Here is a 25,542-nt window from a genome sequence, read left to right as displayed (position 1 = left end):
TTTTTTTGGAGAGAGTAAATAGTTTATCTTTTCATGAAACTTTTATTGAAGGTGCTAGATTGTAAGCTACTTGAGAGCAGGGTTGTGTCTACTTACTCTACCCAAGTGCTGAGTACAGTACTCTGCAAACAGTAAGTGTTCAATAAAAACACTGATTGATTGATTGAAACATTTCTTAGTCCACCATCTTAAGCAATAGGGCATTGAACATTCTCTACCTTCCATTTTCCATCTTTATTGCTTTACATTGTTCTCCTGGTGATAATAAGTTTCTCAGTTAGTCAATTAACAGTATATATTGAGTGCTTACTGTATGTGAAGCACTGTACTAAGCACTAGGGAGAGTACAATTGTTCCTGGCCTTGACAAACTTATAGTCTAGGGGGGGAGACAACCATTAATATAAATGAATAATTATTTGCCTTACCTACACTGATCATCTCAAGAAATCTGAGTTATCCATCCAAAGGTCCTTTTACATTTCTTCCACAGTGACATTTTGCATTCTTCCTTCTTGGAATCAAACTATGCCTAATCTAGCTGTCATCATCATCATCATTATCATCATCAATAACAACATTTATTGATCTCCTATTGTGAGTGTAGCACTTTTCTAGGTGTTTGGGAACATCCAATAGGAGTAAAAGAGACTGATCCTGGCCCTCAAGAAGTTTACAATCAAAGTCTTGCTGAAGTCAGACTTCCTAAGTGATTTCAAACATTTTCCATTGAGATAAGGGTTTAACTTCCAGTAAGCCTTCAAACTAGGGAATGGCAACTCCTGGACCCAGCAGGAGAGTTTCTTGAAACCAACATGGGAGTTTTTTGAAACCACCATGTTTGTCAGACCTCTCCAGTTTTGAAATAAATGGCACATCCTTGCCTCAATTCCCAAGTGCTCAGTAGAGTGCTTGGCACACACTAAATGATTAATAAATCCTATTTCTACTACTACTACTACTACTACTACTACTACTACTACTACTACTACTACTACACATTTTAATTTAACAAGCCCTAAGTGAAAATGCTGAAGTAAGTCTTCCATTTTTCACTTTGGAGCCTCGCCGCTGACCTCAGCGGGAAATGCATGAAGACACTGCACAAGTCTTCAATGCTTTTAAGCTCTTACCTCTACTACTTTTCTAGGCATCTAGCTTTTTAATGACTAGAAACTGCCTATTGGCCAGATCTGAATCCCCAGCACCAGGTCAGACTTACTCTTCCTCTCCCAGCAGGGCAGACCACCTGGTCTGGAGCCTCCAGGATTAGAGATTTCAGTTTGATGGGGCTTTATCAGACACAAATTCGGCAGGGTCAGAGTTTGAGGGTATAGTTACCGTCGTCCCTTCCTCAACCCTGGAAAAATCTGGGGCCTTCCTATGGGTCACCAGCAAATGCTCTCTAATGTAGCCTGACACGAGTTGGGCAGTTGATTATAAAATGCCAACCTGAATTCTTCCCTAGGCTTCCAAGAGACACCAAGGTCTTACCACTGGGTCCCCAGGGAAAGCCGTACCTTGATGATTCTCCCTTTGATCCAGGGAGAGGCAGAGGTGTAAGGCTCAGGGGCTTACCTAATGTCGGCTGGGACTTGGAAGGGTAGCTACTCCTGGATTATGAGGAAATCTCGTGGAGCTAGGATCCAGAAATCTTTCCCAAGAGGACAGTTCTTCCAAGACATTGTTTCAATTTCTCTTTTAATCTGTCAACCAAGGCTCCTGAATATTATAGCTGGAGGCACTTGAACCAAACCCAGTTACCCCTTTCACCCTTCTCTCGGGAAGTACCTAATCACACAGTATTAAAAAGAGTCAAGCAATCATTTTTATTAAGCCCTTACTGTGGGCAGAGCATTGTACCAAATACTTGGGAGAGTAATAATAATAATGATAATGAAGGCATTTATTAAGCGCTTACTATCTGCAAAGCACTATTCTAAGCCCTGGGGAGGTTACAAGGTGATCAGGTTGTCCCACAGGGGGCTCACAGTCTTAATCCTCACTTTACAGATGAGGTAACTGAGGCCCAGAGAAGATAAGTGAGTAGCCCAAAGTCACACAGCTGACAACTGGTAGAACCAGAATTTGAACCCAAGACTTCTGACTCCCAAGCCTGTGCTCTTTCCACTGAGTCAAAAACAGAGTTGGTAGATATGCTCCCTGCCCACAAGGAGCTTCCAGTCTAGAGGGAGATTAACCTGTCACTGACTGTGAACAACTGAGATTTCAGTTTGAATTGCTCTCCAGGTGTTTCTCTTCTTGACCTTGAAGACCGGGGAGCAGGTGAATGTCTCGGGGAAGAAACACCACGGTGGTTACCGAGTTCATTCTCCTGGGATTCTCAGACCATCCAGAGCTCAAGATTTTCCTTTTTGTGTTGTTCTTAGCCGTCTACCTTGTAACTCTCACCTGGAACCTGGGGCTCAGCAGTCTGATCAAGATCTCCCCACATCTCCACATCCCCATGTATTTCTTCCTCCGTCATTTGTCCTTCATAGACATGTGCTACTCTTCTTCCGTCATCCCCAAGATGCTCTCAGACTTCTTCAAGGAGCAGAGGACCATTTCGTTACTGGGCTGTGTCACTCAGTATTTTGTCTTCAGTTGGTTGGGGCTGACTGAATGTTGTCTCCTGGCTACCATGGCGTATGATCGTTATGCGGCCATCTGTACCCCACTGCTGTACACGACCATCATGTCTCCCTCCCTCTGTAGGAAAATGATGGTTGCGGCCTATACGGGGGGATTCCTCGGTGCCCTGACTCAAACGGGCTTATTGTACCAGCAAGACTTCTGCGGGCCAAACATTATCCATCACTTCTTCTGTGACCTCCGTCCTCTGCTGACTCTGTCCTGCTCTGACACTTCCACCACCCAAGTCATGGTCTTCATTGTGGGCGTGGTCATTGGAATGATGTCGATGCTTGTGGTCCTCCTGTCCTATGGTTATATAACTGTGGCTGTCCTGCTGATCCGCTCGGCGAGAGGCAGGTACAAGACCTTTACCACCTGTGCCTCTCACCTGACTACCGTGATCCTCTTCTATGGTTCTGGGTTTTTTGTGTACATGCGTCTAAACTCCAGCTACTCCGAGAGCCAGGACAAGGTGGTGTCACTCTTCTACTCGGTGTTGATCCCCATGCTGAACCCGCTTATCTACAGTCTGAGGAACAGAGAGATCCTGGACACATTGAAGAGAGTGATGGAGAAAAAGGTAGTGCTCTTTCAGTGCCATTCAACCTTTTGAAGCTTAGTAGAAGTCAGTGTTGGAGCCAGCTGAGAAGCAGGCTGGCCTGTTAGAAAAAGCAGAGGCCCGGGAGTTAGAAGACATGGGTCCTAATCATGGCTCTGCTGCTTGTCTATTGCCAGACTTTGGGTAAAATACCTAACTTCTCTGTGCCTTGGTTTCCTCATCCTTAAAATGAAGGTTCAATACCTGTTCTCACTCTTATTTAGATTGTGAGCCCCATGTTGGACTGTTTTCCATTAGTATCTATCCTCAGTGCTTGGCACATCGTAAGCACTTAAGAAGGACCACGATTACTATTACACTTTCTGCATAATCACCCAGGGACAGCTATTTGGATTAAGGAAAACCTTTTTTTTCTCAACTCACCCATCTCAACAGACATGGGTTATATATTCACTGTTTGGCATGAGGTGGCTATTGACTTTATTGTGTAACAAGTCGAAATGCATTTCTTGGCCATGTACAAATTTTATTTTTTGTTCTTTCCCCCTAAACTGTGAGCCCCATGTGACTCTGTCTGATCTGATGGTATTATACCTCCTCGGTGTTTGGCAAAATATTTGAAATATAGTAAGCATTCAGCAAATACCACAATAATTATTATTATTGCTGCTGTTGGGTGTTTTTTTAAATGAGATACTGAATTCGACCCCAAATTCGAAGCTTGAAGACATCATGTCCAATAGTCAAAAGAAGCAAGATAAAGCAGGATCCCTCACCGACATTTTCAATCAATCAATCAATCAATGGCATTTCTTGAGCACATTATTTGCAGAGTACTGTTCTAAGCTCTTGACAGAGTACAACTGAATAGAGTTGGTAGACATGTTCCCTGCACACAAGGAGCTTAAATCCTAGAGGGGGAGACAGATATGAACAGAAAGAAATCTACTACGGATATGTACGTAAGTACAGGGGCTAAGAGTGGGGTGATTGCCCCAGATGCTCAGAGGGTACAGATCCCAGTTATGATCCTATGAAACCATTTCCAGTAGTACAGGGCTGGCCTTTCAAGGTGGACGATGACCCACTAACCATAAGCATCAAGACCTAGTGGATTGAACAGGAGCCTAGGAGTCAGAAGGGCCTGGGTTCTAATCCTGGATCTGCCACTTGTCTGCTGTGTGAGCTTGGGCAAATAACTTAACTTCTCTGGCCTTTGGTTACCTCATCTGTAAAAGGCGGATTAAGACTGTCAGTCCAATGTGGACATGGATTGGGGCCACCCTGATTAACTCTTATAATAATAATAATGATAATTATGGTATTTGTTAAGTGCTTACTATGTGCCAGGCACTGTACTAAGTGCTGGGGTGGATACAAGCAAATCAGGCTGGATCCAGTCCCTGTCCTATCCCAGTCCTTAGCATAATGCCTGGCACATAGTAAGCACTTAATAAATACCATTAAAAAAAAAAACAACTCCTGGTGGGCAGGGAATATGTCTACCCACTTGGGTATATTGTACTCTCCCAAGCACATAGTACAGTGCACTGCACACAGTAAGCATTCCACAAATACTATTGATGGATTGATTGACAACCCTCTTTCTGACAGATATTTTAGGCCATGCAGCTTTGGCCCTAATTGACAAATATGTGAGGAGGAACTTCTGTGAAGGAAAACACTCTGGGGAGTGGAGGCAGTGTTGATTTCTCTCCAGCCTCAGTGCTCCCTCCTGGATCCACCCTAGGGTGCTGACCCCAACATACCCTAGTTAGGCACCTTTTCGGCACAGCGCAGCTGGGAGAGATTCACTCCACCAGTGCTTCTGCTATTCTCCTCTCCCGTTGCAACCCTCAGTAGGCAACCAACTCGAAACATGATGGGAAACACTTCAATCCCTTGCACCACAAGAACACTAAGGAAATTGGGATTGGCCTGAACTTCTCAGGGGCCCTGCCTCAGTGGAGCAGGCTGGTTAGTGTTCCAAAGTTTCACCTGGTCACGGGAGGTGACCAGCGGGTCAGGCTGGCGGGGGTGGGAGTGGTCTGTCTATCTGTCAGCTGTGACTCTCCCACTCCTGGGTGCTATGCCAATCCTAAGGAGTGCTGTGCCCCCTTATTGCCGTGAGGAGAGTTGGTTACCTACGGGGAGTGATCACCTTCTCCCCCCGGCCCTGTTGGGACCTGATTAGTATATCAGATAGAACACGGTCCTAGCAGTCAGAAGGTCGTGGACTCTAATCCGGCCTCTGCCACTTGCCTCCTGTTTGACCTTGGGCAAGTGTGATAGCGACCCTAAGTACGTCCTCGGTCGCCCGACCAGAGCGAACCAAACCGACTCCATTTTTGGGAGGACTGCCTTCTTGTGCTTTCCGGGAATTGTTACGTGCTCTTACTTGTTTAAGTACGGGGAAATGTTTTGTACAATGAATGACTTGTTAATGGGAAGATGGCCACAGTTTGCAGATATGGCCCAAGGTTGCACTTGACAGGATCTAAACATCTTACCCAAATTCCCCGAAATCCTCCCTTCCCGCCATTTCCACAAAACATTTCTATGTCGACTAGGGCCCAGGCAGAAGAAGTTCGATGTCCTCTCTAGAGGTAGATAATCTTTTCCAGAAAATGACAGTGATATGCTATGCTCGCCCAGTTCGTCGGTGGATTATTGACGCCTGGCTTCCAGATCCACTCTCCCCCACAATTAAATCCATGGGAAAGCTGCTGCCCCTTGCAACCCAGAGGGGAGGTTAAGACAGTTTGGAGTGAGCTTGGATTAGCAGGGGATGCCCAGTCTGTGGCTCCGTAAACAACTGGCTGACTACTAGAGAGGAAAAAGGGATCAAGGGCCTGTTCATCTAGGATAGAAGTTGGTACGTGCGTGCAAACCACTCTTCAGTTGGGCGAGACATTTGGCCCCTAGGGGATGTAATAACTTTGTTTGTGGGACTCTAGGGGGATGTAATAACTTCTGCTTGGGGTTTGTGAATGTTTCATGCATTGGAGCAATAGCGTTCATAAATTTATGAATTAAAGCCATAGTTTTCATATCAAGACTTGGTGTGTCCATCTGTTTCATTCCTCTGCACCTGGATCTGAGTGCCCACAGGCAAAACCCCTCCTTTCAGGGTACATGAGTAAGTCACTTCACTTCACTGTGCCTCAATTACCTCATCTGTAAAATGGGGATTGAGACTGTGAGCACCGTATGGGGCAGGGACTGTGTTCAACCCGAGGTTCTTGTATCCTCCACAGCACTCTGTCCAGGGCCTGGCACATAGTAAGCACTTAAGAAATACAATTCTTATTATTAATTTTCCTTGAGAGGTGGAGGGAATGCTCCTTCCAGGCACTCAAAATATAAGACTGTTTATCCCATGTGGGACATGGACTGTGTCCAACCTGATTAGCTTGTATGTACCAGTGCCTGGCACATAGTAGGTGCTCAAAAAATACCATGTAAACATAATAATCCTGCTGCTTGACCAGACCCAGCTTTGTTCAGAAGCACCCTATAAACATTAATAGAGAACAAATCAATTAATCAATATTTGCAGTTATTGAGCACTTACTCTGTGTAGAGCATTGTACTAAGTGCTTGGGAGAGTACAATAGAACAGAGAACGGATAGTGGCAGCCATCCTAAATCCAAGAACATAACTACCTCATCTGTCCCAAGGGGATTAAGACTGTGAGTACTATATGGGCCAAGGACCATGTCTAACCTGATTAACTTGTATCTACTCCAATGCTTAGTACAGTGACCAGCACATAACAATCACTTAACAAATACTCTCTTTGAAAAATAGAACCTCACAGTCTACTTCTTTATACCCTCTTTATCCCTTGTGTGTAGATATTTTTTCATTTTAAAAATGTATTTTTACCCTTCCAGTTGCAAGCTCCTTGGGGGCAGGGACTGCACTACTTTGTTATTCTGTATTTCCCAAGTGCCTGGTACAGTGGCCCTAGCAAGTTGCCACTGTTGTCTTATGCTGTCGAGTCGTGCCCGACCCAAAGTGACGTCATGGACGCATCTCTCCCAGAACTTCCCGCCTCCATTTGCAATCACCCTGGTAGTGGATCCATAGAGCTTTCTTGGTAAAAACTCAGAAGAGGTTTACCATTGCCTCCTCCTGTGCAGTAAACCTGAATCTATGCCTAAACCTGAGTCTAGGCCCTCAACTCTCTACTCTGCCGCTACTGCCCAGCACAGGTGAGTTTTGACTTGTAGCAGCTTGCCGTCCACTCTCTAGCCACTGCCCAAGCTAGGAATGGAATACGTATGCCTGCTTGACTCTTCCTCCCGTAGTTGTGACTGGTAGAGTACTGGAAACTAACTCTCTAGATGTGACCCTGAGAGCTGTCCCCACCCTAGCAAGTAGATACTGAATAAATACTATTACCGATGACGACAATATTGCATATCCAGTGACATATGCATTGAGAATAGAATACCACTGTCAGTGGTGACCTCTTTGAATATAAAAAAGATATATGATTTATGATATATATCTATATTAATATATATTCTACCTATACACAGTCAGGCATCTGAAAGAACCACCAACCTGTGCAGTACTGCAGTGTATTGTGTTGGATGCTTATAAAAACTAAGATATTCATGGTCTACTTCCATAATTGAAATGTCTAGAGGTTCCAGGGCAAATGTTGCCCTAAATTAAGCATTGACCATCTCACATGACCCACAAATGAAGCCCCATTTGGATCTAGTTCACAGAAGCCAAAACCTGGAGCTAGGGGTAACTAGCCCAATGGGAAAATCCCCTAAAACTCTCCAACCTCCTCTGAGAATAATTAACTCATGGAAAGAGACAATTCTAATGATCTGTTTCCTCCTGGTCTTGGACCCATAAGGGAGTGACAGAGAAATCTCAGAGGAGAAGGGTAGCTAAATCTTGACACTTTAAAACCATCCTTCTGCCATAGCCTTTATGGCCACTTTGACAACCACAGAGAAGAACACTTGTGAGGACTCACTCTCTTCATTTAACATCGGTTGCTCAAAGTGAGAATGAGAGCGAGGCCACCTCGGCTTAGACGTGGTCTCAGGGGGTGTGGGTGAAGATTCGTGAACTGAGGAGGCCCCACAATCCTCCTGCTCCTCCTCCTCATCCCTCTCCACTTCCTCCTTCACCTCCTCCTCTTTTTCCTTCTTCTCCTCCTCCGCCTGAAGGCAATGGTGAGGTAAGAGAACAGCCCTGCCCAGCAAGTAACTGGGTGAGTACAATTGCTTTAGTTTTCTTCTCCAAGCCATTTTTCAAAGGTATTGCATGAAAATATAATGAAACCCTTTATTTCCCCAACGCCAAGCAATAATAACAATACTATTAGTTAAGCTCATTGAAGGCAGAGAATGTGTCTATGAACGCGTCTATGAACTCTGTTTTCTTGCACTCTCTCAAGAACTTAGAACCGTACTCTGCACACAGTACGTGCTCAATAAATAGAACTAAGTACTTCTCATGTGCCAAACATCGTACTAAGAGCTAAGCTAGATGTAAGGCAATCAGGTTGAACATAGTTCCTGTCCTACATGGGGCTCACAGTCTATTGAATCCCCATTTAAAGATGAGGAACCTGAAGCACAGAGAAGTTCAATCTAAGTAAGCTCTGTATGCAAATAAGAAGGCATTCTTTAAATTATGACCATTTGCAAGATAAGAATGCTGAGGGCTAAGAAAACAAAGTGATTTGGCCACGGTTATGAGGGGAGCCAATGGCTTAGAACAGTTGGACTGTGAACCCCTGCTTCCTCTTAGGTGCATGAAAGTATCGTTGACAGGGTCCTGCTCTGTTTGAGTTCCATTGGACACACTCTAACAATGGATGGTGAGGCAAAGTGGAATGGGCTAAGGCCTTTTATCTCAAAGGTAAAATGGAATAGGTTATCTTACATTTCAAATCTGTCCTGACTTTGAATGGGCACCGATTTTGAGGGACTTGGGAGAGTACAATGTAACAGAGTTGGTAGACATGCTCCCTACCCACAAGGAGCTTCCAGGTGAGAGGGAGATTGATCTGTCACTGACTGTGAACAACTGTGCTTCCAGTTGGAACTGCTCTCCAGGTGTTTCTCTTCTTGACCTTGGAAGAACGGGGAGCAGGTGAATGTCTCGGGGAAGAAACACCACGGTGGTTACCGAGTTCATCCTCCTGGGATTCTCAGACCATCCAGAGCTCAAGATTTTCCTCTTTGTGTTGTTCTTAGCCATCTACCTTGTGACTCTCACGTGGAACCTGGGGCTCAGCAGCCTGATCAAGGTCTCCCCACATCTCCACATCCCCATGTATTTCTTCCTCCGTCATTTGTCCTTCACAGACATGGGCTTCTCTTCTTCTGTCATCCCCAAGATGCTCTCAGACTTCTTCAAGGAGCAGAGGACCATTTCGTTCCTGGGCTGTGTCACTCAGTATTTTTTCTTCAGTGGGTTTGGGCTGACTGAATGTTGTATCCTGGCTGCCATGGCGTATGATCGTTATGCGGCCATCTGTACCCCACTGCTGTACACGGCCATCATGTCTCCCTCCCTCTGTAGGAAAATGGTGGTTGCGGCCTATACAGGGGGATTCCTCAGCGGCCTGACTCAAATGGGCTTATTGTACCAACAGGACTTCTGCGGATCAAATGTTATCCATCACTTCTTCTGTGACCTCCGTCCTCTGCTGGCTCTGTCCTGTTCTGACACTTCCACCACCCAGGTCGTGGTCTTCGTTGTGGGCGTGATCATTGGAATGATATCCGTGCTTGTGGTCCTCCTGTCCTACGGTTATATCACTGTGGCTGTCCTGATGATCCGCTCGGCAAGAGGCAGGTACAAGACCTTCGCCACCTGTGCCTCTCACCTGACGACCGTGATACTCTTCTATGGCTCCGGGTTTTTCGTGTACATGCGTTTAGACTCCAGCTACTCCGAGAGCCGGGACAAGGTGGTGTCGCTGTTCTACTCGGTGTTGATCCCCATGCTGAACCCGCTTATCTACAGTCTGAGGAACAGAGAGATTCTGGACACCTTGAAGAGACTGAAGGAGAAAATGGTAGTGGTGCTCATTCAATGCCTTTCACCTTTTTGAAGCCTAAGAAAAGCCTGGGTTGGAGCCAGCTGAAAAGCAGGCTGGCCTGGTAGAAAGAGCAAAAGCCCGGGAGTCAGAAGACATGGGTCCTAATCCCTAATCCGTTGTGTGACTTTGGGCAAGTCACCTAACTTCTCTGTGCCTTGGTTTCCTCATCAGTAAAATAAAGAGTCAGTACCTGTTCTCCCTCCTATTTAGATTGTGAGCCTCATATGGGTCTGTGTTCCACCTGTATCTATCCCTAGTGTTTGGCACATCGTAAGCACCTAAGAAAGATCACGATTATTATTAGGCTTTCTGCAGAATCACCCAGGGACAGCTATTTGGATTCATGAAAATATTTATTTTCTTCTCAACTCTCCCATCTCAACAGACATGGGTTATATATTCACTGTTTGGCATGAGGTGGCTATTGACTTTATTGGGTAAGAAGTCGAAATGCATTTCTGGGCCATGTACAAATTTTATTTTTTGCTCTTTCCCCCTAAACTGTGAGCCCCATGTGACTCTGTCTGATCTGATGGTATTATATCTCCTCAGTGTTTGGCAAAATATTTGAAATATAGTAAGCACTTAGCAAATACCACAACAATGATTACTATTGCTGCTGTTGGGTGGTTTTTTAAATGAGATACCGAATTCGACCCACGATTCAAAGCCTGAAGACATCGTGTCAAATAGTCCAAAGAAGCAAGACAAAGCAGGGTCCCTCACTGACATTATCAATCAATCAATCAATCAATGGTATTTCTTGGGCACTTATTCTTTGCAGAGCACTGTACTAAGCTCTTGACAGAGTACAACTGAATAGAGTAGGTAGACATGTTCCCTGCACACAAAGAGTTTAAATCCTAGAGGGGGAGACAGATATGAACAGAAAGAAATCTACTACGGAAATGTACGTAAGTACTGGGGCTAAGGGTGGGGTGATTGCCAGATGCTCAAAGGGTACAGATCCCAGTTATGATCCTATGAAACCATTTCCAATAGGGCAGGGCTGGCCTTTCAAGGTGGACGATGACCCACTAACCATAAGCAGCATGACCTAGAGGATTGAACAGGAGCCTAGGAGTCAGAAGGACTTGGGTTCTAATCCTGGCTCTGCCACTTGTCTGCTGTGTGAGCTTGGGCAAATCACTTAACTTCTCTGGCCTTCGGTTACCTCATCTGTAAAAGGAGGATTAAGATTGTCAGTCCAATGTGGACATGGATTGGGGCCACCCTGATTAACTCCTATAATAATAATAATGATAATTATGGTATTTGTTAAGTGTTTACTATGTGCCAGGCACTGTACTAAGTGCTGGGGTGGATACAAGCAAATCAGGCTGGATCCAGTCCCTGTCCTACCCCAGTCCTTAGCATAATGCCTGGCACATAGTAAGCACTTAATAAATATTGTTTAAAAAAAAAAACAACTCCTGGTGGGCAGGGAATATGTCTACCCACTTCGTTATATTGTACTCTTCCAAGCACATAGTACAATGCTCTGCACACAGTAAGAGTTCCACAAATACCACTGATGGATTGATTGACAACCCTCTTTCTGACAGATATTTTAGGCCACACAGTTTTGGCCCTAATTGAACAATATGTGAGGAGGAACTTTTGTGAAGGAAAACACTCTGGGGAGCGGAGGCATTGTTGATTTCTCTCCAGCCTCGGTGGTCCCTCCTGGATCCACCCTGGGGTGCTGACCCCTGTATGCCCTAGTTAGGCACCTTTTCGGCAGAGTGCAGTTGGGAGAGATTCACTCCACCCATGCTTCTGCTATTCTCATCTCCCATTGCAAAACTCAGTAGGCAACCAACTCGAAACATGATGGGAAGCACATCAATCCCTCACATCACAAGAACACTAAGGAAATTGGGATTGGCCTGAACTTCTCAGGGGCCCTGCCTCAGTGGAGCAGGCTGAAAAGCGTTCCAAAGTTTCAACTGGTCACGGGAAGAGACCAGGGGGTCGGGGGTGGTGGTGGTCTGTCTATCTGTCAGCTGTGGCTCTCCCACCGCTGGGTGCTATGCCAATCCTCAGGAGTGCTGTGCCCCCTTATTGCCATGAGCAGAGTTGGTTACCTATGGGGAGTGATCACCTTCTCCCCCTCTACCCCGTTGGGACCTGTTTAGTGTATCAGATAGAACACAGTCCTAGCAGTCAGAAGGTCGTGGACTCTAATCTGGCCTCTGCCACTTGCCTCCTCTTTGACCTTGGGCAAGTGTGATAGTGGCACTAGGTATGTCAACCATCACCTGACCTGAGCGAACCAAACTGACTCCATTTTGGAGAGGACCGCCTTCTCGTGCTTTCTGGGAATTGTTACATGCTCTTACTTGTTTAAGTACGGGGAAATGTTTTGTACAATGAAGGACTTGTAGCTCACGGGAATAGAAGGCCGCAGTTTGTAGATACGGCCCAAGGTTGCACTTGACAGGATCTAAACATCTTACCCAAATTCCCCGAAATCCTCCCTTCCCGCCATTTCCACAAAACATTTCTATGTCAACTAGGGCCCAGGCAGGAGAAGCTCAATGTCCGCTCAATAGGTAGGTAATCTTTTCCAGAAAATGGCAGTGACACACTACGCTCGCCCAGTTTGTCAGTGGGTTACGGATGCCCAGCTTCCAGATCCACTCTCCCCGATAATTCAATCCATTGAAAAGCTGCTGCCCCTTGCTACCCAGAAGGGAGGTTAAGACAGCTCGGAGTGAGCTTGGATTACCCTGGGATGCCCAGTCCGTGGTTCCGTAAACAACTGGCTGAGTACTAGACAGGAAAAAGGGATCAAGGGCCTGTTCGTCTGGGCTAGTCGGTACATGCGTGCAAAGCACCCCGCGGATGGGCGAGACATTGGGCCCCTAGGGGATGTAATAACCTTGTTCGTGGGACTCTAGGGGAATGTAATAACTGTTTTTCGGGTTTTGTGACTGTTTTGTGCATTGGAGCCGTAGCTTTCATCTGTTTATGCATTAAAGCCATAGCTTTCATCGCAAGACTTGGTGTGTCCATTTGTTCATTCTTCTGCACCTGGATCTGTGTGCCCACAGACAAAACCCCTCCTTTCGGGGTACATGAGCAAGTGACTTCACTTCTTTGTGCCTCAATTACCTCATTTGCAAAATGGGGATTGAGACTGTGAGCCCCATATGGGACAGGGACTGTGTTCAACCCGAGATGCTTGTATCCACCCCAGTGCTTAGTCCAGGGCCTGGCACATAGTAAGTGCTCAACAAATACCATACAAACATAATCATCCTGCTGTTTGAGCAGACCCAGCTTTGCACAGAAGCACCCTACAAACATTAATAGAGAACCAATCAATCAATAATCATAGTTATTGAGCAATTACTCTGTGGAGAGCGTTGTACTTAGTGTTGGGAGAGTACAATAGAACAGAGAACAGACAGTGGCAGCCATTCTAAATCCAAGACCACAGCTACCTCATCTATCACGTGGGGATTAAGACTGTGAGCACTGTACGGACAAGGACCGTGTCTAACCTGATTAACTTGTGTCTACTCCAATGCTTAGTACAGTGACCAGCACATAACAATCACTTAACAAATACTCTCTTTTAAAAATAGAACCACACAGTCTACTTCTTTATACCCTCCTTATCCCTTATGTGTAGATATTTTTACATTTTAAAAATGTATTTTGACCCTTCCAGTTGCAACAATTTTTATGTAAACTCTGGAACCCTTTGTAAGTGTAAGCTCCTTGAGGGCAGGGACTACACTACTTTGTTATTCTGTATTTCCAAAGTGCCTGGTACAGTGACCCTGGCAAGTTGCTGTTGTTGTCTTATGCTGCCAATTCATGCCCAACCCAAAGTGACGCCATGGACTCATCTCTCCCAGAACATCCCGCCTCCATTTGCAATCACCCTGGTAGTGGATCCATAGGGCTTTCTTGGTAAAAATGCAGAACAGGTTTACCATTGCCTCCTGCCTCCTTCCATGCCATAAACCTTAGTCTATGCCTAAACCTGAGTCTATGCCCTCAACTCTCTCCCCTGTCACTACTGCCCAGCACAGGTGAGTTTTGACTTGTAGCAGATTGCCTTCCACTCGCTAGCCACTGCCCACGCTAGGAATGGAATAGGTATGTCTGCTTGACTCTACCTCCCGTAGTTGAGACTGGTAGATACTGGAAACTCTCTAGATGCAACCTTAAGAGGTGTCCCTACCCTAGCAAGTAAATACTGAATCAACACTATTACCGATGGCAACAATATTGCATATCCAGCGATATATGCATTGAGAGTAGAATACCACTGTCAGTGGTGACCTCTTTGAATATAAAAAAGATACATAATATGTATATATTAATATATATTATACCTACACACAGTCAGACATTCTAAAGAACCACCTACTTAAGCAGTACAGCATTGTATTGCATTGGATGCTTATAAAAACTAAGATATTCACACTCTACTTCCATAATTGAAATACGACTAGAGGTTCCAGGGCAAATTTTGCCCAAAATTAAGCATTGACCATCTCACACGACCCACAGATGAAGCCCCATTTGGATCTAGTTCACAGAAGCAAAAACCTGGAGTTAGGGGTAACTGGCCCAATGGGAAAAACCCCTCAAACTCTCCAACCTCCTCTGAGAATAATTAACTCATGGAAAGAGACAATTCTAATGATCTGTTTTCTCCTGGTCTTGGACCCATAAGGGAGGGACAGAGACATCTCAGAGGAGAAGGGTAGCTAAATCTTGACACTTTAAAACCATCCTTCTGCCATAGCCTTTAAGCCACTTTGACAACCACAGAGAAGAACTCTTGTGAGGACTCACTCTCCTCGTTTAATATCGGTTGCCCAAAATGAGAATGAGAGAGAGGCCACCTCGGCTCAGATGAGGTTTCTTGGGGTGTGGGTGAAGATTCGTGAACTGAGGAGGCCCCACAATCCTTCTCCTGCTCCTCATCCTCATCCTTCTCCTCTTCCTCCTTCACCTCCTCCTCTTTTTCCTTCTTTTCCTCATCTGCCTGTAGACAATGGTGAGGTAAGAGAACGGCCCTGCCCAGCAAGTAAGTGGGTAAGTCCAAGTGCTTTATTTTTCCTCTCCAAGCTATTTCTCCAAGCTATTGCATGAAAATATAATGAAGCACTTTATTCCCCCAACCCCAAGCAATAATAACAATACTATTTGTTAAGCTCACTGCAGGCAGGGAATGTCTATGAACTCATCTATGAGCTCTGTTATACTGTAATCTTGTACTCTCTCAAGAGATTAGAACTGTACTCTGCACACAGTAAGTGCTCAATAAATAGACCTATGGACTTCTTACGTGCCAAACATTGTACTAAGAGCTAAGCTGGACGGAAAGCAATCAGGCTGAACATAGTTTGTGTCCAACCGGGAATCACAGTCTACTGAATCCCCATTTAATGATGAGGAACCTGAAGCAAAGAGAACTTCAATGTAAGTAAGCTCTGTATGGAAATAAGAAGGCATTCTTTAAATTTGGCCATTTTCAAGATGGGAATGCTGAGGGCTAAGAAAGCAAATTGATTTGGCCAAGGTTATGAAGGGATCAAATGGCTTAAAATAGTTTGTCTGTGAACCCCTGCTTCCTCTTAAGTGCATGAAAGTATTGTTGACAGGGGCAGATGGTTCTGCTCTGTCTGAGTTCCACTGGATGCACTCTAACAGTGGATAGTGAGGCAAAGTGGAATGGGCTAAGGCCTTTTATCTCAAAGATAAAATGGAATAGGTCATCTTACATATCTGTCCTGACTTTGAATGGGCACTGATTTTGAGATACTTGGGAGAATAAAATAGAACAGAGTTGGTAGATATGCTCCCTGCCCACAAGGAGCTTCCAGTCGAGAGGGAGATTGATCTGTCACTGACTGTGAACAACTGTGATTCCAGTTGGAACTGCTCTCCAGGTGTTTCTCTTCTTGACCTTGGAAGACCGGGTAGCGGGTGAATGTCTCGGGGAAGAAACACCACGGTGGTTACCGAGTTCATCCTCCTGGGATTCTCAGACCATCCAGAGCTCAAGATTTTCCTCTTTGTGTTGTTCTTAGCCATCTACCTTGTGACTCTCACCTGGAACCTGGGGCTCAGCAGCCTGATCAAGGTCTCCCCACATCTCCACATCCCCATGTATTTCTTCCTCCGTCATTTGTCCTTCATAGACATGTGCTACTCTTCTTCTGTCATCCCCAAGATGCTCTCAGACTTCTTCAAGGAGCAGAGGACCATTTCCTTCCTGGGCTGTGCCACTCAGTATTTTGTCTTCAGTGGGTTGGGGCTGACTGAATGTTGTCTCCTTGCTGCCATGGCGTATGATCGTTATGCGGCCATCTGTACCCCACTGCTGTACACGACCGTCATGTCTCCTTCCCTCTGTAGAAAGATGGTGGTTGCGGCCTACGCGGGGGGATTTCTCAGCTCCCTTACTGCAACACACTTATTGTACCGGCAGGACTTCTGCGGGCCAAACGTTATCCATCACTTCTTCTGTGATCTCCTTCCTCTGCTGGCTCTGTCCTGCTCTGACACTTCCACCACCCAAGTCCTGATCTTCGTTGTGGGCGTGGTCATCGGAATGATGTCGGTGCTTGTGGTTCTCCTGTCCTACGGTTATATCACTGTGGCTGTCCTGATGATCCGCTCAGCGAGAGGCAGGTACAAGACCTTCACCACCTGTGCCTCTCACCTGACCACCGTGATCCTCTACTATGGCTCCGGGTTTTTCATGTACATGCGCCTAAACTCCAGCTACTCCGAGAGCCGGGACAAGGTCGTGTCACTGTTCTACTCAGTGTTGATCCCCATGCTGAACCCGCTTATCTACAGTCTGAGGAACAGAGAGATCCTGGACACCTTGAAGAGAGTGATGGAGAAAAAGGTAGTGCTCTTTCAGTGCCTTTCAACCTTTTGAAGCTTAGGAGAAGTCAGTGGTGGAGCCAGCTGAGATGCAGGGTGGCCTAGAAGAGAAAGCACAGGCCCAGGAGTCAGAAGACATGGGTCGTAATCACAGTTCTGCTGCTTGTCTGTTGTGAGATTTTGGGCAAGACACCTAACTTCTTTGTGACTCGGTTTCCTCATCTGTAAAATGAAGAGTTAATACCTGTTCTCCCTCCTATTTAGATTGTGAGCCCCATGTTTTCCATTAGTATCGATCCCCAGTGCTTGGCGCACAGTAAGCACTTAAGAAGGACCACGATTACTATAACGCTTTCTACATAATCACCCAGGAACAGCTATTTGGATTCATGAAAATATTTATTTTCTTCTCAACTCTCCCATCTCAACAGACATGGGTTATATATTCACTGTTTGGCATGAGGTGGCTAATGACTTTATTGGGTAAGAAGTCGAAATGCATTTCTGGGCCATGTACAAATTTTGTTTTTTGTTCTTTCCCCCTAAACTGTGAGCCCCATGTGACTGTGTCTGGTCTGATGGTATTGTATCTCCTGGGTGTTTGGCAAAATATTTGAAATATAGTAAGCACTCAGCAAATAACACAAAAATTATCATTATTGCTGCTGTTCGGTGGTTTTGTAAATGAGATACAGAATTCGACCCAAAATTTAAAGCTTGAAGACATCGTGTCAAATAGTCCAAAGAAGCAAGACAAAGCTGGATCCCTCACCGACATTATCAATCAATCAATCAATGGTATTTCTTGAGCACTTATTCTTTGCAGAGCACTGTACTAAGCACTTGACAGAGTACAACTTAATAGAGTTGGTAGACATGTTCCCTGCACACAAGGAGCTTAAATCCTAGAGGGGGAGACAGATATGAATAGAAAGACATCTACTACAGATATGTACGTAAGTACTGGGGCTAAAGGTGGGGTGATTGCCAGATGCTCAAAGGGTACAGATTCAATCATATTTATTGAGCGCTTACTTTGTGCAGAGCACTGTATTAAGCACTTAGTACAGTGGATTAGTACAGCCAGATCCCAGTTATGATCCTATGAAACCATTTCCAATAGGGCAGAACTGTCCTTTCAAAGTGGACAATGACCCAATAACAATAAGCAGCCCGACCTAGTAGATTGAACATGAGCCTAGGAGTCAGAATGACCTGGGTTCTAATCCTGGCTCTGCCACTTGTCTGCTGTGTGAGCCTGGGTAAGTCACTGAACTTCTCTGGCCTTCAGTTACCTCATCTGTAAAATGAGGACTAAGACTGTCAGTCCAATGTGGACATGGATTGGGGCCACCCTGATTAACTCCTATAATAATAACAATGATAATTATGGTATTTGTTAAGTGCTTACTATGTGCCATTCACTGTACTAAGTGCTGGGGTGGATACAAGCAAATCAGGCTGGATCCCGTCCCTGTTTTATCCCAGTCCTTAGCATAATGCCTGGCACATAGTAAGCACTTAATAAATACCATTAAAAAAAACCCAACTCCTGGTGGGCAGGGAATATGTCTACCCACTTCGTTATATTGTACTCTCCCAAGCACATAGTACAGTGCTCTACACACAGTAAGCATTCCACAAATACCATTGACGTATTGATTGACAACCCTCTTTCTGACAGATATTTTAGACCATGCAGGTTTGGCCCTATTTGGCCAATATGTGAGGAGGATCTTTTGTGAAGCAAAACACTCTGGGGAGTGGAGGCAGTGTTGATTTTTCTCCAGCCTTGGTGGTCCCTCCTGGATCCACCCTAGGGAGCTGACCCCAGCATGCTCTAGTTAGGCAACTTCTCGGCAGAGCACAGCTGGGAGAGATTCACTGCACCCATGCTTCTGCTATTCTCATTTCCCGTTGCAACCCTCAATAGGCAACCAACTTGAAACATGGCGGGAAACACATCAATCCCTCACACCACAAGAACACTAAGGAAATTGGGATTGGCCTGAACTTCTCAGGGACCCTGCCTCAGTGGAGCAGGCTGGATAGCGTTCTGAAGTTTCAACTGGTCACGGGAGGTGACCAGGGGGTCGCGGTGGGGGTGGTCTGTTTATCCGTCAGCTGTGGCTCTTCCACTCCTGGGTGCTATGCCAATCCTCAGGAGTGCTGTGCCCCTTATTGCCATGAGCAGAGTTGGTTACCTATGGGGAGTGATCACCTTCTCCCCCACACCCCATTGGGACCTGATTAGTGTATCAGATAGAACACAGTCCTTGCAGTCAGAAGGCCGTGTACTCTAATCTGGCCTCTGCCACTTGCCTTCTCTTTGACCTTGGGCAAGTGTGATAGCGGCACTAGGTACGTCCTCGGTCGCCCTACCTGAGCCAACCAAACCGACTCCATTTTGGGGAGACCCGCCTTCTCATGCTTTCTGGGAATTGTTACATGCTCTTACTTGTTTAAGTACGGGGAAATGTTTTGTACAATGAATGACTTGTAGTTCATGGGAAGAAGGCCAAGGTTTGTAGATATGGCCCAAGGTTGCACTTGACAGGATCTAAACACCTTGCCCAAATTCCCCGAAATCCTCCCTTCCTGCCTTTTCCACAAAACATTTCTGTGTCGACTAGGGCCCGGGCAGAAGAAGCTTGATATCTGCTCGACAGCTAGATAATCTTTTCCAGAAAATGGCAGTGATATGCTATGCTCGCCCTGTTTGTCAGTGGATTATGGACGCCCAGCTTCCAGATCCACTCTCCCCCATAATTCAATCCATGGGAAAGCTGCTGCCCCTTGCAACCCAGAGGGGCGGTTAAGACAGTTCGCAATGAGCTTGGATTACCCTGGGATGCCCAGTCTGTGGCTCCGTAAACAACTGGCTGACTACTAGAGAGGAAAAAGGGATCAAGGGCCTGTTCATCTGGGATAGAGGTAGGTACGTGCATGCAAACCACCCTGCATCTGGGCGAGATGTTGGGCCCCTAGGGGATGTAATAACTTTGTTCGTGGGACTCTAGGGAGATGTAATAACTTTTGTTCGGGATTTGTGAATGTTTTGTGCATTGGAGCCATAACGTTTGTCAATTTATGCATTAAAGCCATAGCTTTTGTAGGAAGGCTTGGTGTGTCCATTTGTTTCATTCTTCTGCACCTGGATCTGAGTGCCCACAGGCAAAACCCCTCCTTTCGGTGTTCGATTTAGTGGCAGCCATCCTAAATCCAAGACCACAACTACCTCATCTGTCAAATGGGGATTAAGACTCTGCATACTTTATGGGACAAGGATCATGTCTAACCTGATTAACTTGTATCTACTCCAGTGCTTAGTACAGTGACCAGCACACTTCATTCATTCATTCATTCAATCATATTTATTGAGCGCTTACTGTGTGCAGAGCACTCTACTAAGCGCTTGGGAAGTATAAGTCGGCAACAAATAGAGACAGTCCCTACCCAACAACGGGCTCACAGTCTTGAAGGGAGAGACGGACAACAATCACTTAACAAATACTCTCTTTTAAAAATAGAACCTCACAGTCTACTTCTTTATACCCTCCTTATCCCTGGTGTGTATATATTTTTTCATTTTAAAAATGTATTTTGACAATTCCAGTTGCAACAATTTTTATGTAAACTCCAGAACCCTTTGTAAGTGTAAGCTCCTTGAGGGCAGGGACTGCGCTACTTTGTTATTCTGTATTTCCCAAGTGCCTGATACTGTGCCCCTAGCAAGTTGCTGTTGTTGTCTTATGCTGCCAAGTCGTGCCAGACCTAAAGTGATGCCATGGACGCATCTGTCCCAGAATGTCCCACCTCTATTTACAATCACCCTGGTCATGGATCCATAGGGCGTTCATGGTAAAAATGCAGAAGAGGTTTACCATTGCCTCCTTCCATGCCATAAACCTGCGTCTATGCCTAAACCTGAGTCTATGACCTCAACTCTCTCCCCTGCTGCTACTGCCCAGCACATATGAGTTTTGACTTGTAGCAGAATGTGTTTCACTCACTAGCCCCTGCCCAAGCTAGGAATAGAATAGATATGCCTGCTTGACTCTCCCTCCTGTAGTTGAGACTGGTAGAGTACTTAAACTCTCTAGATGCAACCCTGAGAGGTGTCCCTACCCTAGCAAGTAGACAGTGAATAAATACTATTACTGATGACAACAATATTGCATATCCAGTGACATATTCATTGAGAGTAGAATACCACTGTCAATGGTCTTTGAATATAAAAAAGATATATGATATATATAATATATAAATATATATTATACCCACACACAGTCAGACATTTGAAAGAACCACCTACTTGGGCAGTACTGCATTGTATTGTGTTGGATGCTTACAAAAACTAAGATATTCACGTTCTACTTCCATAATTGAAATAAGTCTAGAGGTTCCAGGGCAAATGTTGCCCTAAATTAAGCACTGACCATGTCACACGACCCACAAATGAAGCCCCATTTGAATCTAGTTCACAGAAGCAAAAACTTGGAGTTAGAAGTAACTGGCCCAATGGGAAAAGCCCCTAAAACTCTCCACTCTCCACTGAGAATAATTAACACGTGAAAAGAGATAATTCTAATGACCTGTTTTCTCCTGGTCTTGGACCCATAAGGGAGGGACAGAGAAATCTCAGAGGAGAAGGGTAGCTAAATCTTGACACTTTAGAACCATCCTTCTGCCATAGCCTTTATGGCCACTTTGACAACCACAGAGAAGAACTCTTGTGAAGACCCACTCTCCTCATTTATCATCGGTTTCCCAACGTGAGAATGAGAGGCCACCTTGGCTCAGACGAGGTCTCTAGGGGTGTGGGTGAAGATTTGTGAACTAAGGAGGCACCACAATCCTTCTCCTCATTCTCCTCATTCTTCTCATCATCCTCCTTCACCACCTCTTCTTTTTCCTTCTTCTCTTCCTCCAACTGAAGACAATGGTGAGGTAAGAGAATGGCGCTGCCCAGCAGGTAACTGGGTGAGCCCAACTGCTTTACTTTTCCTCTCCAAGCCATTTCTCAAACCTATTGCATCAAACTATCATGAAACCCTTTATTCCCCCAACCCCAGGAAATAATAATAATATTAGTTAAGTTCACTGTGGGCAGGGAATGTGTCTATGAACTCTGTTATACTGTTATCTTGTACTCTCTCAAGAGCTTAAAACAATACTCTGCACACAGTAAGCACTCAAGAAATGTAACTACATATGTCTTATGTGCCAAACGTTGTACCAAGTGTTAATCTATATGCAAGTCAAACTGGTTGAACAGTTCGTATCCTACATGGGGCTCACAGTCGAATCCCCATTTAAAGATGAGGAAACTGAAGCACAGAGAAGTTAAATCTAAGTATCTCTTTAGCTCTGTATGGAAATGTCATTTTTTAAATTATGACCATTTTCAAGACAGGAATTCTGAGAGCTAAGAAAACAGGATGATTTGGCCAAGGTTATGAGGGGAGCCAATGGTTTGAAACAGTTGGTCTGGGAACCCCTGCTTCCTCTTAGGTGCATGAAAGTATCCTTGACAGTGTCCTGCTCTGTCTGAGTTCCACTGGACCCACTATGACAATGGATGGTGAGCCAGAGTGGAATGGGCTAAGGCCTTTTATCTCAAAACGTTTTCTATAAACATGCATGTATGAGGCCCAATTTTTGCCTGGGCTTGTTGGAAGCAGAGGAGCATCTGTTCCCTAGTTTACTTTCTCCCCCTCCTGCCTGGACCCCTGCTTTCCTCTTGCCCTCTCACATTTGAATCTTCTGGCAACCAGCAAACACTGGGTTTGATGCTGGAATGCAGAGTTTCCCCACCACCTCTCTCTGTCTCTGTTTCCTTCTCTCTCTCTCTCTCACTTTCTCTCTCTCTACAAAAATACTGAATACCCTCCAGCCCCCAGGCACACTCTATATTTTCAAATGAAAACTATCTGCTCTCGTTTAATCTATCCCACAATATCACTCGAAGATACTTCCAGTCAAGGTGCAGACTAACATGATACAATAAACTACATCTAAAAGGAGGAAAAGTTATCTTCCCTCCTTCCATTCTTAGCCCAGAAGTTGAATTGCATTGGAAAAAGCTTTTCTGACCTATCATTGCTGTCAAGATAGCAGAACAGATAAAATGAAGTGCCACTAAGAATCAGAAGTGAGTTCCAGATCATTTATTTGAGCTAAGTTAAAGGCATAGTTAAATACTCTGCAACATCAAACAATCTGAATGAACACTGTTTTTCCAAAGGCAAGACAGCCTTTCTGACATCTTCAGTTAGTTAATTAACAGTATTTATTGAGGGCTTGGTATGTGTGAAGCACTGTACTAAGTACTAGGGAGAGAACAGTACAACAGTTCCTGGCCTCAGCAAGCTTATATTCTAGAGAGGGAGACAACCATTAACATAAATGAATAGTTATTTGCCTTATGTACACTGATCATCTCAAGAAATCTGAATTATCCATCCAAAGGTCCTTTTACATTTCTTTCAGAGTGACATTTTGCATTCTACCCTTCTTGGAATCAAACTACGCCTAATCTAGTTGTCATCATCACATCATCATTATCATCACCAGTAACAACATTTATTGATCTCCTACTGTGAGTGTAGCACTTTTCTAGGTGTTTGGGAACATCCAGTAGGAGTAAAAGAGACTGATCCTGGCCCTAAAGGGGTTTATAATCAAAGTCTTCCTGAAGTCAGGCTTCCTAAGTGATTTCAAACATTTTCCATTGAGATAAGGGTTTAACTTCCAGCAAGCCTTCAAACTAGGGAATGCCAACTCCTGGACGCAGCAGGAGAGTTTCTTGAAACCAAAATGGGAGTTTTTGAAATCACCACCAGCTCTCTAAAGTAGCCTGACATAAGTTGGGCAGTTGATTACAAAACTCATTCATTCATTCATTCAATCATATTTATTGAGTGTTTACTGTGTGCAGAGCTCTGTACTAAGCACTTGGGAAGTACAAGTTGGCAACATATAGAGACAGTCCCTACCCAACAACGGGCTCACAGTCTAGAAGGGGGAGACAAACAAAAAGACAAAACAAGTAGACAGGTGTCAATATCATCAGGATAAATAGAATTATAGCTATATACACAATAAAATAAATAGAATAGTAAATATGTACAAGGAAAATAAATAGAGAAATAAATCTGTACAAACATATACATAGGTGCTGTGGGGAGGGAAAGGAGGTAGGGCAGGTGAGATGGAGAGGAGGAGAGGAAAAATGGGGCTCAGTCTGGGAGGGCCTCTTGGAGGAGGTGAGCTCCCAGTAGGGCTTTGAAAGGAGGAAGAGAGCTAGCTTGGCGGATGTGTGGAGGGAGGGCATTCCAGGCCAGGGGGAGGATGTGGGCCGGGGGTCGACGGTCGGACCGGCGAGAACAAGGTACAGTGAGGAGGTTAGCAGCAGAGGAGCGGAGGGTGCGGGCTGGGCTGGAGAAGAAGCGAAGGGAGGTGAGGTAGGAGGGGGTGAGGGGATGGACAGCCTTGAAGCCAAGAGTGAGGAGTTTTTGCTTGATGCATAGGTTGATAGGCAGCCACTAGAGAATTTTGAGGAGGGGAGTGACATGCCCAGAGCATTTCTGCACAAAGATGATCCGGGCAGCAGCGTGAAGTATAGACTGAAGTGGGGAGAGACAGGAGGAGGGGAGATTGGAGAGGAGGCTGATGCAGTGAGCCAGTCGGGATAAGATGAGAGACTGAACCAGCAAGGTAGCGGTATGGATGGAGAGGAAAGGGCAGATCTTGGGGATGTTGTGGAGGTGAGACCTGCAGATTTTGTGACGGATTGGATGTGAGGGGTGAACGAGAGAGCGGTGTCGAGGATGACACCAAGGTTGCGGGCTTGTGAGATGGGAAGGATGATAGTGCCATCTACAGTGATGGGAAAGTCCGGGAGAGGGCAGGGTTTGGGAGGGAAGATAGGGAGTTCAGTCGTGGACATATTGATTTTTAGATGGCGAGCAGGTATCCAGATGGATATGTCCCGAAGGCAGGAGGAGACACGAGCCTGGAGGGAGGGAGAGAGAGCAGGGGCAGAGATGTAGATTTGGGTGTCATCAGCGTAGAGATGATAGTTGAAGCCGTGGGAGCAAATAAGTTCACCAAGGGAGTGAGTGTAGATAGAGAACAGAAGGGGACCAAGAACTGACCCTTGAGGAACCCCTACAGTAAAGGGATAATAATAATAATAGCATTTATTAAGCACTTACTATGTGCAAAGCACTGTTCTAAGTGCTGGGGAGGTTACAAGATGACCAGGTTGTCCCACAGGGGGCTCACAGTCTTAATCCCCATTTTACAAATGAGGTAACTGAGGCCCAGAGAAGTAAAGTGACTTGCCCAAAGTCACACAGCTGGCAATTGGCAGACCCAGGATTTGAACCCATGA

The 25,542-nt window shown here is 45.3% G+C and overlaps 3 protein-coding genes and 1 non-coding gene across 4 annotated transcripts; 3 read left to right on the top strand and 1 right to left on the bottom strand.

Moving 5' to 3' along the window:
- The first annotated feature begins 2,289 nt into the window (after positions 1-2,289).
- Positions 2,290-8,258, top strand: LOC119944107 (olfactory receptor 5A2-like). The gene is made up of 3 exons (XM_038765327.1): positions 2,290-3,216; positions 5,059-5,241; positions 8,175-8,258. Exons 1-3 carry the CDS (start codon positions 2,290-2,292, stop codon positions 8,256-8,258), a joined length of 1,194 nt encoding a protein of 397 aa, XP_038621255.1.
- A 1,071-nt stretch (positions 8,259-9,329) lies between these two features.
- LOC119944105 (olfactory receptor 5A2-like) lies at positions 9,330-15,805 on the top strand. The gene is made up of 4 exons (XM_038765326.1): positions 9,330-10,256; positions 12,095-12,269; positions 13,184-13,288; positions 15,786-15,805. Exons 1-4 carry the CDS (start codon positions 9,330-9,332, stop codon positions 15,803-15,805), a joined length of 1,227 nt encoding a protein of 408 aa, XP_038621254.1.
- Positions 14,337-14,471, bottom strand: LOC119944357. The gene has a single exon (XR_005455845.1). It is a non-coding gene; the product is annotated as a small nucleolar RNA SNORA7 (small nucleolar RNA).
- A 434-nt stretch (positions 15,806-16,239) lies between the features above and the next one.
- Positions 16,240-24,002, top strand: LOC119944104 (olfactory receptor 5A2-like). Its single transcript, XM_038765325.1, has 6 exons — positions 16,240-17,166; positions 19,078-19,339; positions 20,004-20,078; positions 20,165-20,256; positions 22,659-22,728; positions 23,902-24,002. Exons 1-6 carry the CDS (start codon positions 16,240-16,242, stop codon positions 24,000-24,002), a joined length of 1,527 nt encoding a protein of 508 aa, XP_038621253.1.
- The last annotated feature ends 1,540 nt before the right edge of the window (positions 24,003-25,542 follow it).

Source organism: Tachyglossus aculeatus, chromosome 22 (genome assembly GCF_015852505.1).
Source record: "Tachyglossus aculeatus isolate mTacAcu1 chromosome 22, mTacAcu1.pri, whole genome shotgun sequence".
NCBI classification, from domain to species: Eukaryota; Metazoa; Chordata; class Mammalia; order Monotremata; family Tachyglossidae; genus Tachyglossus; species Tachyglossus aculeatus.
Note: the sequence above shows the minus strand (reverse complement) of the source record. Positions and strands in the feature narration are given on the sequence as shown.